This window comes from Oncorhynchus clarkii, chromosome 3, assembly GCF_045791955.1.
Source record: "Oncorhynchus clarkii lewisi isolate Uvic-CL-2024 chromosome 3, UVic_Ocla_1.0, whole genome shotgun sequence".
In the NCBI taxonomy this organism is placed as follows: domain Eukaryota; kingdom Metazoa; phylum Chordata; class Actinopteri; order Salmoniformes; family Salmonidae; genus Oncorhynchus; species Oncorhynchus clarkii.
Genome location: NC_092149.1, coordinates 73,424,443 through 73,441,473, shown reverse-complemented (window position 1 = coordinate 73,441,473; position 17,031 = coordinate 73,424,443). Strand labels below are relative to the sequence as shown.

The 17,031-nt window shown below is 45.0% G+C and overlaps 1 protein-coding gene across 1 annotated transcript in view; it reads right to left on the bottom strand.

Annotated features, from left to right (window-relative positions):
* Positions 1-17,031, bottom strand: part of LOC139403842 (glycogen synthase kinase-3 beta-like) — a 58,694-nt gene that overhangs the window by 3,476 nt on the left and 38,187 nt on the right. Inside the window, exons 3-10 of the mRNA XM_071146997.1 lie at positions 16,745-16,828; positions 5,574-5,684; positions 5,333-5,463; positions 5,034-5,140; positions 4,777-4,874; positions 4,263-4,370; positions 477-663; positions 155-253 (exon numbers count right to left, since the gene is read on the bottom strand). Coding sequence (XP_071003098.1) covers positions 155-253; positions 477-663; positions 4,263-4,370; positions 4,777-4,874; positions 5,034-5,140; positions 5,333-5,463; positions 5,574-5,684; positions 16,745-16,828 — 925 coding nt within the window. The remainder of the gene's footprint in view (positions 1-154; positions 254-476; positions 664-4,262; positions 4,371-4,776; positions 4,875-5,033; positions 5,141-5,332; positions 5,464-5,573; positions 5,685-16,744; positions 16,829-17,031) is intronic.

Below are 17,031 nucleotides of genomic sequence, written 5' to 3'. Positions count from 1 at the left end.
GGAGAGTAGGGGGAGGAAAATGATTCACTCATTTACACAATGAGTAAACAGGTGTTTTTTATAAGACATTTTCCTGAGAGAGAGAGACAGAGAGAGAAAAGAGAGAGAGAGAACATAGACAGAGTTGGAGAGGGATGGAGAGGTGTGGGTTAACCTGTGGTGACGGTGGCGTTGGTTGGGGTGGAGGTGGTGACCTGAGAGCGGGCGTGGGCGGGGATTAGGATGTTGGCCAGCGAGGGATTACTGGACAGCTCTATGAGAGAGACACGGTACACCAGATTACAGCAGATCACATCCACCACAGATAAACACATCCAAACACAACTCACACATAGGTCACACACACATATTACAGCAGGTAGCATTAGTACAGAGACTGACAGAGAGAGACCACATCATTATACATGTAGGAGAAGAAACTCTCCGTACCGCAGATAAAACAGACAGGCAGACAGTGTATTGACAAGGTGCTGTACCCTGGGTGGTGAAGTTGAAGAGAGAGGGTTTTTCTCGCCCGTTGGGCAGCTTGACATTGGGGTCCCTCAGCTCATCGAAGAAGGAGTGTGCACACGCCTCCAGGGGAGTGAGGCGCGAGGTGGGCGTGTACTCCAGCAGCCGAGAGCACAGGGCAATGGCCTCCGGGGGCGTGCGCGGCCGGAACACCTAGCAGCCAATCCAACGCAATGACGAGTCAGGGGGCCAATCACAAAGGCGAGACTAGAATCAGTAAACCAATCAATTTCAAACTAGTATCATGAATACAATGATGTATGCGGTCATGATAGAGGAGGATTTCAGTTTCTGCTTATAAATATGAAATGGAGAGAGAATGTAATTATTATTATTATTATGAATGTTACAGATATTACCTAACTTAACTGACAAGGGTCGACACAAAGGTGAGGGTGATATACATAGAAAAATACATGACCATTCAAACTGTTGGTGTCACTTAGAAATGTCCTTGTTTTTGAAAGAAAATACATTTTCTTGTTCATTAAAATAACATAACATTGATCAGAAATACAGTGTAGACATTGCTAATGTTGTAAATGATTATTGTAGCTGGAAAAAGCTGATTTTTGTTTACGGAATATCTGTAGGCGTACAGAGGCCCATTATCAGCAACCATCACTCCTGTGTTCCAATGACACGTTGTGTTAGCTTATCCAAGTTTATCATTTTAAAAGGCTAATTGATCATTAGAAAACAATTTTGCAATTATGTTAGCGCAGATGAAAACTGTTATCCTGATTAAAGAAGCAATACAACTGGCCTTCTTTAGACTAGTTGAGTATCTGGAGCATCAGCATTTGTGGGTTCGATTACAGGCTCAAAATGGCCAGAAACAAAGACCTTTCTTCGGAAACTCATCAGTCTATTCTTGTTCTGAGAAATGAAGGCAATTCCATGCGAGAAATTGCCAAGAAACTGAAGATCTCGTACAACACTGTGTACTACTCCCTTCACAAAACAGCGCAAACTGGCTCTAACCTGAATAGAAAGAGGAGTGGGAGGCCCCGGTGCACAACTGAGCAAGATGACAAGTATATTAGAGTTTCTAGTTTGAGAAACAGACGCCACACAAGTCCTCAACTGGCAGTTTCATTAAATCGTACCCGGAAAATACCAGTCTCAACGCCAACAGTGAAGAGGCGACTCCGGGATGCTGGCCTTCTAGGCAGAGTTCTTCTGTCCAGTGTCTCTGTTCTTTTGCCCATCTTAACATTTTATTGGCCAGTCTGAGATATAGTTTTTCTTTGCAAGGCCAGCATCCCGGAGTCGCCTCTTCACTGTTGACGTTGAGACTGGTGTTTTGCGGGTACGATTTAATGAAGCTGCCAACTACTTTTTTTCTTTCAAAAACAAATACATTTCTAAGTGACTCCAAACTTTTGAACGGTAATGTACAGTCGTGGCCAAAAGGTTTGAGAATGACACAAATATTAATTTTCACAAAGTTTGCTGCTTCAGTGTCTAGATATTTTTGTCAGATGTTACTATGGAATACTGAAGTGTAATTACAAGCATTTAATAACTGTCAAAAGCTTTTATTGACAATTACATGAAGTTGATGCAAAGAGTCAATATTTGCAGCGTTGACCCTTCTTTTTCAAGACCTCTGCAATCCACCCTGGCATGCTGTCATTTAACGTCTGGGACACATCCTGACTGGTGTCAGTCCATTCTTGCATAATTAATGCTTGGAGTTTGTGGGTTTTTGTTTGTCCACCTGCCTCTTGAGGATTGACCACAAGTTCTCAATGGGATTAAGGTCTGGGGAGTTTCCTGGCCATGGACCCAAATTATCGATGTTTTGTTCCCCGAGCCACTTAGTTATCACTTTTGCCTCATGGCAAGGTGCTCCATCATGCTGGAAAAGGCATTGTTCGTCACCAAACTGTTCCTGGATGGTTGGGAGAAGTTGCTCTCGGAGGATGTGTTGGTACCATTCTTTATTCATGGCTGTGTTCTTGTGCAAAATTGCGAGTGAGCCCACTCCCTTGGCTGAGAAGCAACCCCACACATGAATGGTCTCAGGATGCTTTACTGTTGGCATGACACAGGACTGATGGTAGCGCTCACCTTGTCTTCTCCGGACAAGCTTTTTTCCGGATGCCCCAAACAATCGGAAAGGGGTTTCATCAGAGAAAATGACTTTACCCCAGTCCTCAGCAGAAATCCCTGTTCCTTTTGCAGAATATCAGTCTGTCCCTGATGTTTTTCCTGGAGAGAAGTAGCTCTTTCCTGCCCTTCTTGACACCAGACCATCCTCCAAAAGTCTTCACCTCACTGTGCATGCAGATGCACTCACACCTGCCTGCTGCCATTCCTGAGCAAGCTCTGTACTGGTGGTGCCCCGATCCCGCAGCTGAATCAACTTTAGGAGACGGTCCTGACGCTTGCTGGACTTTCTTGGGCGCACTGAAGGCTTCTTCACAACAATTGAACCGCTCTTCTTGAAATTCTTTAAGATCGATAAATGGTTGATTTAGGTCCAATCTTACTGGCAGCAATATCCTTGCATGTGAAGCCCTTTTTGCGCAAAGCAATGATGGCGGCACATGTTTCCTTGCAGGTAACCATGGATGACAGAGGAACAACAATGATTCCAAGCACCACCCTCCTTTTGCAGCTTCCAGGTCGGTTATTCAAACTCAATCAGCATGACAGCGTGATCTCCAGCCTTATCCTTGTCAACACTCACACCTGTGTTAATGAGATAATCAGTGACATGATGTCAGCTGGTCCTTTTGTGGCAGGGCTGAAATGCAGTGGAAATGTTTTTTGGGGATTTCAAATAATTTGCATGGCAAAGAGGGACTTTGCAATTAATTGCAATTCATCTGATCACTCTTCATACCATTCTGGAGTATATGCAAATTGCCATCATACAAACTGAGGCAGGAGACTTTGTGAAAATTAATATTTGTGTCATTCTCAAAACTTTTGGCCACGACTGTATATTTGAACTTTGTGCGTCTGTTAAAACCACGAGGAGGGCTCATTGTCCATAGATTGTCCTCTGTATTTGTCCAGTTCAAGTGTAAAGAGCGCAGCCCTACAGAAGCAGGGTAGGAGACTCTAGGCCAGTAATGGGCAACTCCAGTCCTTGGGGCTGGAGTGTGGTGTCACATTTCCCCCCCCCCATCCCTAGCAAACACAGCTGATTTAACTATTTGCATTTTAAACTGAAGATAAGGATTAGTTGATTATTGGGAGTCAGGTGTCAGCTGGGGCTCAGGCAAAAGTCCATCCCTGGTCTAGACAGGCAGCACAGAGACTGGGTGGCTAGAAGATGCAGTACTAGAGAACAAGGGAGACACCAGGAGGACCTGCTCTACAACACTGCTCATTTGCCATTTGACTTGGGCCCTGTTCAAATACTGTGACAATGTCCTCTTTGCTAACTCCCTTTCTTGAGGTTATCACCGACCTGACCTGAGGACTTCTTCATGTGCCCTTGCAAATTAGAAAGAATCTGATGGTTGTAAGAAATATGGTAGAAACCCCAGCTAGCCTACCAGGAAGCTAGTGGGGCTAGACACAACTGTTACCATATAGCTTACACCTATCCAATCCTTACAAATCTAGGTGGGGCCCATCATGAAGTGTCTAGGTGAAGGGGTTTATTTTGGATATTAGGGAGTACAGATATATGGGATGGCAGAGATGAATGCCTGGCATGCTGGCGAGGAGAGCACAGCGAGATGATGCTAGGGGAGGGGGTGGATTGTAGAGTAGTAAAAGAGTTCCTGTACCTGTTGACTCACCTTAGTCCAGGGGTGTGCCTTAATCTGGGGGAATTTGAACTCAGTGTAGTTGGGGTTCATCTCTCGGATCTGCTCCCGTGTTGGGGTCCCCAGAACCTACAGCACAGAGACAGGAGAGGAGAAGAGAGGGGAAAGGAGAGAGGGAGAGAGGGGGAGGGAGAGATGGAGAAAGAGAGGGGGAAGAGAGGGGAGGTAGGGAGAAAGAGAGAAAGAGATGGACAGAGAGAAAAGGGGGAGGGTGAGAGGGAGAGAGAGGGGTAGGGAGGGAGAGACGGCGAGAGAAGGGAGGGAGGGAGAGAGAGAGAGAGATGGGGAAGAAAGGGGAGGAAGAGACAAATGAGGGGAAGAATATGACAAAAAGAGGAGAGTGCATGAGCAGTGAAGAGATGGACAATTTAGAGCGAGAGAGAGAGAGAGACAGGTGAGAGTGTGCCAACTTTCATTCGATGAAATAGAGAGAATTGGTTGACAGACATCCTAACTGACAGGCTAGTATCAGTACCTTGATGATCTCCACCAGCTGATCCACTCCACTGTCGCCAGGGAAGATTGGTTGCCCTAGCAACAGCTCTGCTAGCACACATCCAGCTGACCACACATCTGTAGAGGGGGCGGAGCAGAAACAGGAAGATGTCGTGATTAGCATACCTGCTCTAGAGGTGTAGTTTGACTTTAAACGGTTAGTATTTAGCCTTTATATGCTAGGGTTTATATGAATTTCAATGGGGTTTAGCTGTAAGCGGTTAGCTGTTAGCTCACCTATGCTGGAGGTGTAGTCGGTGGCACCAAAGATGAGCTCGGGGGCTCTGTAGTAGCGAGAGCAGATATAGGACACGTTGGGCTCTCCACGTACCAGCTGCTTAGCACTGGAGACACAACATCACCACACACTGTCAGTCACATACACTCCTCATCAATCATCATCATCGTCATCATAGTTATCAATATCATAGTCATCTTCATGATCATTAACATCACTGCCATAATCATCCTCATCCTCATCCTAGCTTATCAAAGCTAATGAGAACTGCAGATTCTTTCACATAGTTCAAACTGACCTGCCGAAGTCACAGAGTTTGAGCACAGCCGTCTCGGGGTCCAGCAGCAGGTTCTGGGGTTTGATGTCCCGATGGCAGATCCCAAACGAGTGGATGTAGGCCAGACTCCTGAACAACTGGTACATATATAACTACAACACACACACACACACACACACACACACATTAGAAATGGAAAGCAGAGGATAGACATGATGGCAACATAGTGTGCACACACACAGGCACTCACACACACACACACCTTGACATAGACTATGGGCAGAGTCTGTTTGGCTCGGCTGTAGTGTCTGGCAACTCTGTAGACTGTCTCAGGAACATAGTCCAGAACCAGGTTTAGATACACCTCATCCTTCTGTTACAGAGAGAGAGAAAGAGAAAGAGAGCGAGAGAAAGAAAGAGAGGGGGGAGAGGTTAGGCAACACACACAGACAATGTAACTTGTTTGACGATCAGTGACACTTCACTCTGGCATGCCCATGTCCATCTCATAGACTGTCTGCCAATTCTTTACTCCCTCCATGTCTCTGTCTTGCCTTGTCTTCTCCCTCTCTCTCTCTCTCTCTCTCTCGAAAGCATTGGTTGCTGTGGTGACAGCGAGGAAACAGCCTGTTTGTGTGATGATATCACTGTGTCTGTACTGTGCTCCATTGTGTAGTGTTTCCCCCGAGGGCAGGAAAAGCACGCCTGCGTCACCACCCTCTTGACGTGACGCACCACCGCAGACAGTGATGTAATTTCCTGCCAAGGGCACAAGTGGGCTGGGTGGAGACAGGAAGTGCTCGTCTGGCCTCAGTGACCCCTAAAGGATGTAATTTGTCCCCCTAATGCACCCCACTCCTATACCAAGCCTACCACTCTATTCCTCTTCCTTTTCCTATGATCTGATTAGTGAAGGTCGATGGCCTGCCCTAACGTCACATGCCATCCGTTCTTCATCTTTGAGCTCAGACTTTATCCTCTGGATATGCCCGAAGAAGGTTGTAGTGAAACGGCAGGTCTATGAGTGTACCTTCTTTCCCAACTCAACCTTTGCATTCTACTCCCTCTGTTCCATTTGCTAGCAGAGCCAGTTAGCAAACTAACCTGAGCAGACAGTGTAGCGTGAGAAGCTAGCTGGCTGTTCAGGTGAGCTAGTGTTGGATTCTGGTAAGAAGGGGGGCGGGGGGGGGGGGGGGGGGGGGGGGTATGCCTTATGATTAACGAGACGTGGTATGATCATAACAACATACAGGAGCTCAAGTCCTTCTGTTCACCTGACTTAGAATTTCTATATTGTACTCATTTAAACTGCTGCATCTACTGCATCTTGCCATCTTTATGTAATACATGTATTACTAGACACTTTAAACTATGCGACTTTGTTTATATAGCCTACATTACTCATCTCATATGTATATACTGTACTCTATAACATCTACTGCATCTTGCCTATGCCGTTCTGTACCATCACTCATTCATATATCTTTATGTACATATTCTGTATCCCTTTACACTTGTGTGTATGAGGTAGTAGTTGTGGAATTGTTAGGTTAGATTACTCGTTGGTTATTACTGCATTGTCGGAACTAGAAGCACAAGCATTTCGCTACACTCGCATTAACATCTGCTAACCATGTGTATGTGACAAATAAATTGATTTGATTTGAACAGACTGGCAGTCTGAAACAGTTCTGTCCACTAGAATAGACCCATCTGGACCCTTTTCTCTTTCTCACTCAGAGTCTATAGACACACACACACACACCACACACACACACACACACACACACACACACACACACACACACACACACACACACACACACACACACACACACCACACACACACACACACACACACACACACACACACACACACACACACACACACACACACACACACACACACACGCTATTTGTGGGCACCGATTTGCCAATTTTTTTCTTCTTTACACTAGGCAAGTCAGTTAAGAACACATTCTTAATGACCTAGGAACGGTGGGTTAACTTCCTCATTCAGGGGCAGAAAGACAGATTTTCACCTTGTCAGATTTTCACCTAGTCCATCGCAATAACGACCTGCCTCTCTCTCGTTGCACTCCACAAGGAGACTGACTGCCTGTTGTGCCAATGCAGTAAGCCACGGTAAGTTGCTAGCTAGCATTAAACTTATCTTATAAAAAACAATCAATGATAATCACTAGTTAACTACACATGGTTGATGATATTACTAGATATTATCTAGCGTGTCCTGTGTTGCATATAATCTGACTGAGCATACAAGTATCTAAGTATCTGACTGAGCAGTGGTAGGCAGAAGCAAGCGCGTAAACATTCATTCAAACAGCACTTTTGTGCGTTTTGCCAGCAGCTCCTCGTTGTGCGTCAAGCATTGCGCTGTTTATGACTTCACACCTATCAACTCCCGAGATGAGGCTGGTGTGACCGAAGTGAAATGGCTGGCTAGTTAGCGCGCGCTAATAGCCTTTCAAACTTCACTCGCTCTGAGCCTTGGGGTGGTTGTTTCCCTTGCTCTGCATGGGTAACACTGCTTCGATGGTGGCTGTTGTCATTGTGTTGCTGGTTCGAGCCCAGGGAGGAGCGAGGAGAGGGACGGAGGCTATACTGTTAAACTGGCAATACTAAAGTGCCTATAAGAACATCCAATAGTCAAAGGTATATGAAATACAAATGGTATAGAGGGAAATAGTCCTATAATTCCTATAATAACTACATTCTAAAACTTCTTACCTGGGAATATTGAAGACTCATGTTAAAAGGAACCACCAGCTTTCATATGTTCTCATGTTCTGAGCAAGGAACTGAAACGTTAGCTTTCTTACATGGCACATATTGCACTTTTACTTTCTTCTCCAACACTTTGTTTTTGCATTATTTAAACCAAATTGAACATGTTTCATTATTTATTTGAGGCTAAATTGATTTTTATTGATGTATTATATTAAGTTAAAATAAGTGTTAATTCAGTATTGTTGTAATTGTATTATTACATTATTTTTATTTTTTTATTTATTTTTTATCGGCCGATTAACGGCATCGGCTTTTTTGATCCTCCAATAATCGGTATCGGTATTGAAAAAAATCATAATCCGTCGACCTCTAACACACACACACACACACAAACACACACACACACACACACACACAGCCTGGTTTATACAGGTTAAAGGTGATGGTGTTCACACCTCTTCCACATACTTTATTGGTAACAGTAGGATTTACAGAGAAAGGGAGACTCCGTCCTGCTGTTAGTGTAGCGCCCAGCAGGCTATATTTAGCCTAACAGCAGTGATGACTCACTTCCTGCTTCACTACAAAGGCACTTCCTCTCAATAACACAGCTAAACCTTGCACCTTTACCAGCTAATACAGAGACTTACTTAACTCACTTAATCCTCTTGGTTCCTGGAGGAACATAGAGCCTGTACTAAAGTTTCCCAATATTGGCAGTAATGCATATTATAAGTATTGTAACACACACCAGGGTAGGGAAGCAAACCCAGGTCACTGGTGTGAAAGGCAAACACACTACGCATCGCTCCAATATGGTTAACCCACTTGGTGGGATTTGTAACGTGGCTCATATAGTGAGGATAGAAAGAAAGATGAGAGTCAGAGAGAGAAATGAGAGAGAAAGATGAGAGTCAGAGAGAGAGAGAAAGGAGAGATAAAGATGAGAGTCAGAGAGAGAAATGAGAGAGAAAGATGAGAGTCAAAGAGAGAGAGGGAGAGAGAAAGATGAGAGTCAAAGAGAGAGAAAGGAGAGAGAAAGATGAGAGTCAGATAGAGAGAAAGGAGAGAGAAAGATGAGAGTCAAAGAGAGAGAGGGAGAGAGAAAGATGAGAGTCAAAGAGAGAGAAAGGAGAGAGAAAGATGAGAGTCAGAGAGAGAGAGAGAGAGAGAGAGCAGAGAGAAAGATGAGAGTCAGAGAGAGAAATGAGAGAGAAAGATGAGAGTCAGAGAGAGTCTGAGAGAGTCAGAGAGAGAGAGAGAGAGAGAGAGAGAGAGTCAGAGAGAGAGAGAGAGAGTCAGAGAGAGAGAGAGAGAGAGAGAGAGAGAGAGAGAGAGAAAGAGAGAGAGAAAGATGAGTCAGAGAAAGAGAGAGAGAGAGATAACTAGCACTCATTGAGAACGCTTTTATTCACACTAGAACGTACGTCAGAACCCTGGGTACATAATCATCTCGGAAGACTAGAGCACTGTTAAAAAGCATATGCCTGGTATACTGTCAAAGACATGTAAAGATATTGGCACTGCCAACCAGCTGCAGACTGGTACCCGTCTGCACAACCTCTCCTCCCCCATTCTCTGTACCTGGGCACTGATCACACACACACACCTCTCAGTCCTGCCAACTGTACACGAGACACGGCTTAGCCAAACCTAGAGGCATGCCGTGATCTCACAGTGCCACTGTGTGCTAGAGCTCTTAAACTCGCACTGTGTTTGACGTGTGTTGTGTAAGCGCGTAAAGAGTGAACTGGAACAGTGTTTAATCAGTCCAGACTCCAGACCTTACATAACTTCACATAACTCTAATTGCTACTGCTAACACTATTGCTACTGCTAACACCATTGCTACTGCTAACACTATTGCTATTGCTAACACTATTGTTACTGCTAACACTATTGCTACTGCTAACACTATTGCTACTGCTAACACTATTGCTACTGCTAACACTATTGCTACTTGCTAACACTATTGCTACTTGCTAACACTATTGCTACTTGCTAACACTATTGCTACTGCTAACACTATTGCTACTGTTAACACTATTGCTACTGTTAACACTATTGCTACTGCTAACACTATTGTTACTGCTAACACTATTGCTACTGCTAACACTATTACTACTGTTAACACTATTGCTACTGCTAACACTCCTGGTTAGAGCCATCACTGTTGTTAAAAGCTACCACTACTGTTAACAGCTAACATAGCTCCTAGGCTGCTAAAAGCTAACAAATGTTAACAGCTAACACAGCTACTACTAACAGCTAACACAACTGTTAGTCTGCTAGTACTGGCACTGCACTCTACACTAGACATGAGCCATCTGACCAGAACCCATCTTCAGACCTGACTGGTATTTTGCATACACACTCTCTCTCCCTCTCTGCCTGTCTTTTCCTCTCCTACGTGTCAGCAGAGCTATAATCCCCATACCAATCACACTATGCCAGCTATCCACAATTAGAACAGAGTGAAGGGGGTAGGAGGAAAATACGTCAGAGAGGAGAGAAAGAGGAGAAGAGTGAGGCTCACGAGAGGCCCTCTTGCACGTGGTGGTTCCTAAAATTATCAAGTGGCCTTTGGTCAGGCAACCCCTTTACTCAGTGCCCTCTGCCCCAGCCTCTCTCCCTCACCCTCACACATGGGCATCCCAAACCAAGTCCAGACTAGGTTTCCTGAGTGGGAATATCCATTACTGCAGTGTCATGGCTCTGGCACTGTGCATGCTGCATACGTGCACTCTGACATATTGGGCACATGAGTGTGGTCTATATTTGGCAGTTATCCTCCTGCCAGCATGTGAATGACAGATTCTACGAACTGAACCATTCATGTGTTATGAATATTCAGAATACTCAGAGAGGGAACATGACAGACAGACAGACAGACAGACAGACAGACAGACAGACAGACAGACAAACAGCGATACAGACAGACAGCGATACAGACAGACAGCGATACAGACAGACAGCGATACAGACAGACAGCGATACAGCGATACAGCGATACAGACAGACAGACAGACAGACAGACAGACAGACAGACAGACAGACAGACAGACAGACAGACAGACATACAGACAGGCGGATGGACGGACACACAAGACAGACATATAGACAGAGAGAGACGGACAACGATACGGAAAGACAGACAGCGATACAGACAGACATATAGACAGAGAGACAGACAACGATACGGAAAGACAGACAGCGATACAGACAGACATATAGACAGAGAGACAGACAACGATACGGAAAGACAGACAGCGATACAGACAGACATATAGACAGAGAGAGACAGACAACGATACGGAAAGACAGACAGCGATACAGACAGACATATAGACAGAGAAAGACAGACAACGATACGGAAAGACAGACAGCGATACAGACAGACATATAGACAGAGAGACAGACAACGATACGGAAAGACAGACAGCGATACAGACAGACATATAGACAGAGAGAGACAGACAACGATACGGAAAGACAGACAGCGATACAGACAGACATATAGACAGAGAAAGACAGACAACGATACGGAAAGACAGACAGCGATACAGACAGACATATAGACAGAGAGAGACAGACAACGATACGGAAAGACAGACATACAGTGCATTCGGAAAGTATTCAGACCCCTTGACTTTTTTCACATTTTGTTACGTTACAGCCTTGTTCTAAAATTGATTAAATAAAGAAAATCATCTACACAAAATACCCCATAATGACGAAGCGAAAACAGTTTTTTTTTTGCAAATGTATAGGTAACAGTATAACTTTAGACCAACCCCTCGCCCATATCCGGGCGCGAACCAGGGACCCTCTGCACACATCAACAACAGTCACCCACGAAGCATCGTTACCCATCGCTCCACAAAAGCCGTGGCTCTTGCAGAGCAAGGGGAACAACTACTTCAAGGTCTCAGAGCAAGTGACGTCACCGATTAAAACGCTATTTAGCGCGCACCACCGCTAACTAAGCTAGCCGTTTCACATCCGTTACACTCACCCCCCTTTTGACCTCCTCCTTTTCCGTAGCAACCAGTGATCAAGGTCAACAGCATCAATGTAACAGTATAACTTTAGACCGTCCCCTCGCCCATACCCGGGCGCGAACCAGGGACCCTCTGCACACATCAACAACAGTCACCCACGAAGCATCGTTACCCGTCGCCCCACAAAAGCCGCGGCTCTTGCAGAGCAAGGGGAACAACTACTTCAAGGTCTCAGAGCAAGTGACGTCACCGATTGAAACGCTATTTAGCGCGCACCACCGCTAACTAAGCTAGCCGTTTCACATCGGTTACATATACATAATAAAAACAGAAATACCTTACTTACATAAGTATTTTTGATTGGAGTCCACCTGTGGTAAATTCAATTGATCGGACATGATTTGGAAAATCACACACATATAAGGTCCCACAGTTGACAGTGTGTGTCAGAGCATAAACTAAGCCATGAGGTCGAAGGAATTGTCCGAAGAGCTCCAATACAGGATTGTGTCAAGGGCCAGATCTGGGGAAGGGTACCAAAACATTTCTGCAGCATTGAAGGTCCCCAAGAACACAGTGGCCATCATTCTTAAATGTAAGAAGTTTAGAACCACCAAGACTCTTCCTAGATCTGGCCGCCCGGCCAAACTGAGCAATCGGGGGAGAAGGGCCTTGGTCAGGGAAGTGACAAAGAACCCGGTGGTCACTCTGACAGAGCTCCAGAGTTCCTTTGTGGAGATGGGAGAACCTTCCAGTAGGACAACCATCTCTGCAGAATTCTACCAATCATGAATTTATGCTAGAGTGGCAAGACGGTAGCCACTCCTCAGTAAAGGCACATGACAGCCCGCTTGGAGTTTGTCAAAAGGCTCCTAAAGACTCTCTGACCATGAGAAACAAGATTCTCTGGTCTGATGAAACCAAGTTTGAACTCTTTGGTCTGAATGCCAACATCACATCTAGAGGAAACCTGGCAACATTCCTATGGTGAAGCATGGTGGTGGCATGTTTTTCAGTGGCAGGGACTGGGAGACTAGTCAGGATCGAGGCAAAGATGAACGGAGCAAAGTACAGAGAGATCCTTGATGAAAACCTGCTCCAGGGCACTCAGGACCTCAGAATGGGGCGAAGGTTCACCTTCCAACAGGAAAATGACCCTAAGCACGCAACCAAGACCATGCAGGAGTGGCAAGTCTCTGAATGTCCTTGATTGGCCCAGCCAGAGCCTGGATTTCTACCCGATCGAACATCTCTGAAGAGAACTGAAAGAAACTGTGCAGCGACGTTCCCCATCCAACCTGACAGAGATTGAGAGGAGCTGCAGAGAAGAATGGGAGAAATTCCCCAAATACAGGTGTCATGTCTTTGGCTATGCTGGATTAAGTGATATGACATGCTATTCTATAAAATAATTTATCCGTAATTAATATCACCTGATTGAGCTAATCATGTAAATGTAATTAACTAGAGATTCGGGGCACCACAAAATAATATTTATAGAGCTGTTATCTTCCGAATAAACTCTTAAAGACCTAATAATATTTTACATCAATAGCAGTCAATATTAATCGTCACCTTAATTCAGTCTCATCTGAAAGTTGTAAATTCTTGGTTATCTTCACGAACCCTGGCAAACAAGTTGAATCAGCAATAGAAAATTGGGTTTAATTATTTATTTACTTAATCCCTAACTAATCACACATAATTACACAAACACATAATTAATCATAACTTGATTACAAATTACGTCATAAAGGAAAACGTCCCTAGCGGGCGGAACAGATATGACAGCTTGTCACACAAAAGAAAAGGGGCTGGGTTTGAGTGAAAGAGCGGGAAGACTGAGGAACAAAGGGCGAAGCTGTGCTATCGTAAATACAGTATCTTATGCATTCTAAATTACCACCCATTTGGAAAAGGAAAATGCAATAAATATTTACTCTGAGCTGCGCTTCGGTAGGTTGGTGGTAGATGGAAGGCCGTGTTGCCCAACCGAGTCCTTTGAAGAATGTCTCTGCTGGTATATTGGATACGTTGTAGTAACGTCGTTGTGTGGTAGACAGGATACTCTATCTGTTCCTTCCTAACCTGTGTTTTCAGCTGCTGTTGCTAACTCAACGGCTAGGAGGTATCACTTCTGTAGTGAATGAGAGTTAAAAGTTCATACCATTCACAACCAAAGCTCACGCTGATGTTGGCTTCGTTCTGTAGTTCTTATCTGAACCATTCTGACATCGGATCGTCGTCCTCACATCCTCGGAACAGGAGAATATATTGTCGTGAAGGGCTTATATAGGAAGAGAGAGGAGGGCGTGTTTGAAAAGTTTTATAGCCCATATACCCTCACAGGGGCGGGCCACTGATTGAGTAGAGCCCTACCTTATGAAAACCCAAATCTCACATTTTAGAAGCTAAAATAACATTTCATCCCATCACGAATAATTTCAAATTCAAACATTTAAATTGAACAACAATTCCATGTGAATCCGATAACTCTGATGTGTAGACTTTCCACTGTAGAGTTTATGTCATCCTATAATTGAGGAGAATGTCTCAGATGACAACCGAACTGACATCATATTCATTAAGTACCACCGCATATGTTCAAGTGATCGGATTACCAGAATATAGTTAATTTCCCCCCACCTTCTGATGTTCCCAGAATCTCTATGTTAACCAAGGGGTTTGCAAATGTAACATCAGTAGGGTAGAGAGAGGAAAAAGGGGGGAAGAGGTATTTATGACTGTCATAAACCTACCCCCAGGCCAACGTCATGACACAGGTGTGCCAAGCTTGTAGCGTCATAACCAAGAAGACGCAAGGCTGTAATCGCTGCCAAAGGTGCTTCAACAAAGTACTGAGTAAATGGTCTGAATACTTATGTAAATGTGATATTTCAGTTGTTACTTTTTTTTCATAAATTAGCAAAAATGTCTAAAAACCTGTTTTTGCTTTGTCATTCTGGGTTACTGTGTGTAGATTGATGAGGGGGAAAAACTATTTAATCAATTTTAGAATAAGGCTGTAACCTAACAAAATGTGGAAAAAGTTAATGGGTCTGAATACTTCCCGAAGGCACTGTACAAGACAGACAGACAGACAGACAGAGAGAGTGACAGACAGATGGACAGACAGACAGAGAGAGTGACAGACAGACGGACAGACAAAGAGACATACAGACATACAGACGTACAGAGACACACAGACAAACAGAGAAACAGAAACTGGCATATGGACGGACAGAGAGACAGAGACAGACATATGGACGGACAGAGAGACAAAGACAGACATATGGATGGACAGAGAGACAGAGACAGACATATGGACGGACAGAGAGACAGAGACAGACATATGGACGGACAGAGAGACAGAGAGACAGAGACAGACATATGGACGGACAGAGAGACAGAGACAGACATATGGACGGACAGAGAGACAGAGACAGAGAGACAGAGACAGATGGACGGACAGAGAGACAGAGACGGAGAGACAGAGACAGACATATGGACGGACAGAGAGACAAAGACAGACATATGGACGGACAGAGAGACAGAGACAGACATATGGACGGACAGAGAGACAGAGACAGACATATGGACGGACAGAGAGACAGAGAGACAGAGACAGACATATGGACGGACAGAGAGACAGAGACAGACATATGGACGGACAGAGAGACAGAGACAGACATATAGACGGACAGAGAGACAGAGACAGACATATGGACGGACAGAGAGACAGAGACAGAGACAGACATATGGACGGACAGAGAGACAGAGACAGAGAGACAGAGACAGAGACAGAGAGACAGAGACAGAGAGACAGAGACAGACATATGGACGGACAGAGAGACAGAGACAGAGAGACAGAGACAGACATATGGACGGACAGAGAGACAGAGACAGACAGATGGACGGACAGAGAGGCAGAGACAGACAGATGGACGGACAGAGAGACAGAGACAGAGAGACAGAGACAGAGACAGAGAGACAGAGACAGACATATGGACGGACAGAGAGGCAGAGACAGACAGATGGACGGACAGAGAGACAGAGACAGAGACAGAGACAGACATATGGGCGGACAGAGAGACAGAGACAGAGAGACAGAGACAGAGACAGAGACAGACATATGGACGGACAGAGAGACAGAGACAGAGAGACAGACATATGGACGGACAGAGAGACAGAGACAGACAGATGGACGGACAGAGAGGCAGAGACAGACAGATGGACGGACAGAGAGACAGAGACAGAGAGACAGAGACAGAGAGACAGAGACAGAGACAGACATATGGACGGACAGAGAGGCAGAGACAGACAGATGGACGGACAGAGAGACAGAGACAGAGAGACAGAGACAGACATATGGACGGACAGAGAGGCAGAGACAGACAGATGGACGGACAGAGAGACAGAGACAGAGACAGACATATGGACGGACAAAGAGACAGAGACAGAGAGACAGAGACAGAGACAGACATATGGACGGACAAGAGAGACAGAGACAGAGAGACAGAGACAGACATATGGACGGACAGAGAGACAGAGACAGACATATGGACGGACAGAGAGACAGAGACAGAGAGACAGAGACAGACATATGGACGGACAGAGAGACAGAGAGACAGAGACAGAGAGACAGAGACAGACATATGGACGGACAGAGAGACAAACGGACCTTGTCTCCGCTGGAGTAGAAGAAGTAGCGCAGGCGAACGATGTTGCAGTGGTCCAGTTTCCTCATGATCTGCAGCTCGCGGTTCTGACAGGGAGAGAGACAGACAGTCAATACTATTTACTGTTACAACAGGATACAGCATGAGAGAACTACAAGACAAAGGTGGGTCAACAGCAGCAGAGAGAGAGAGAACCAGGTTAGATACAGGTCAACTACAGACAGACACAGCACAGATTTTACTCAACAAAAATCATAAGATCGTAAAATAATTATATGCCCTCAGTCTG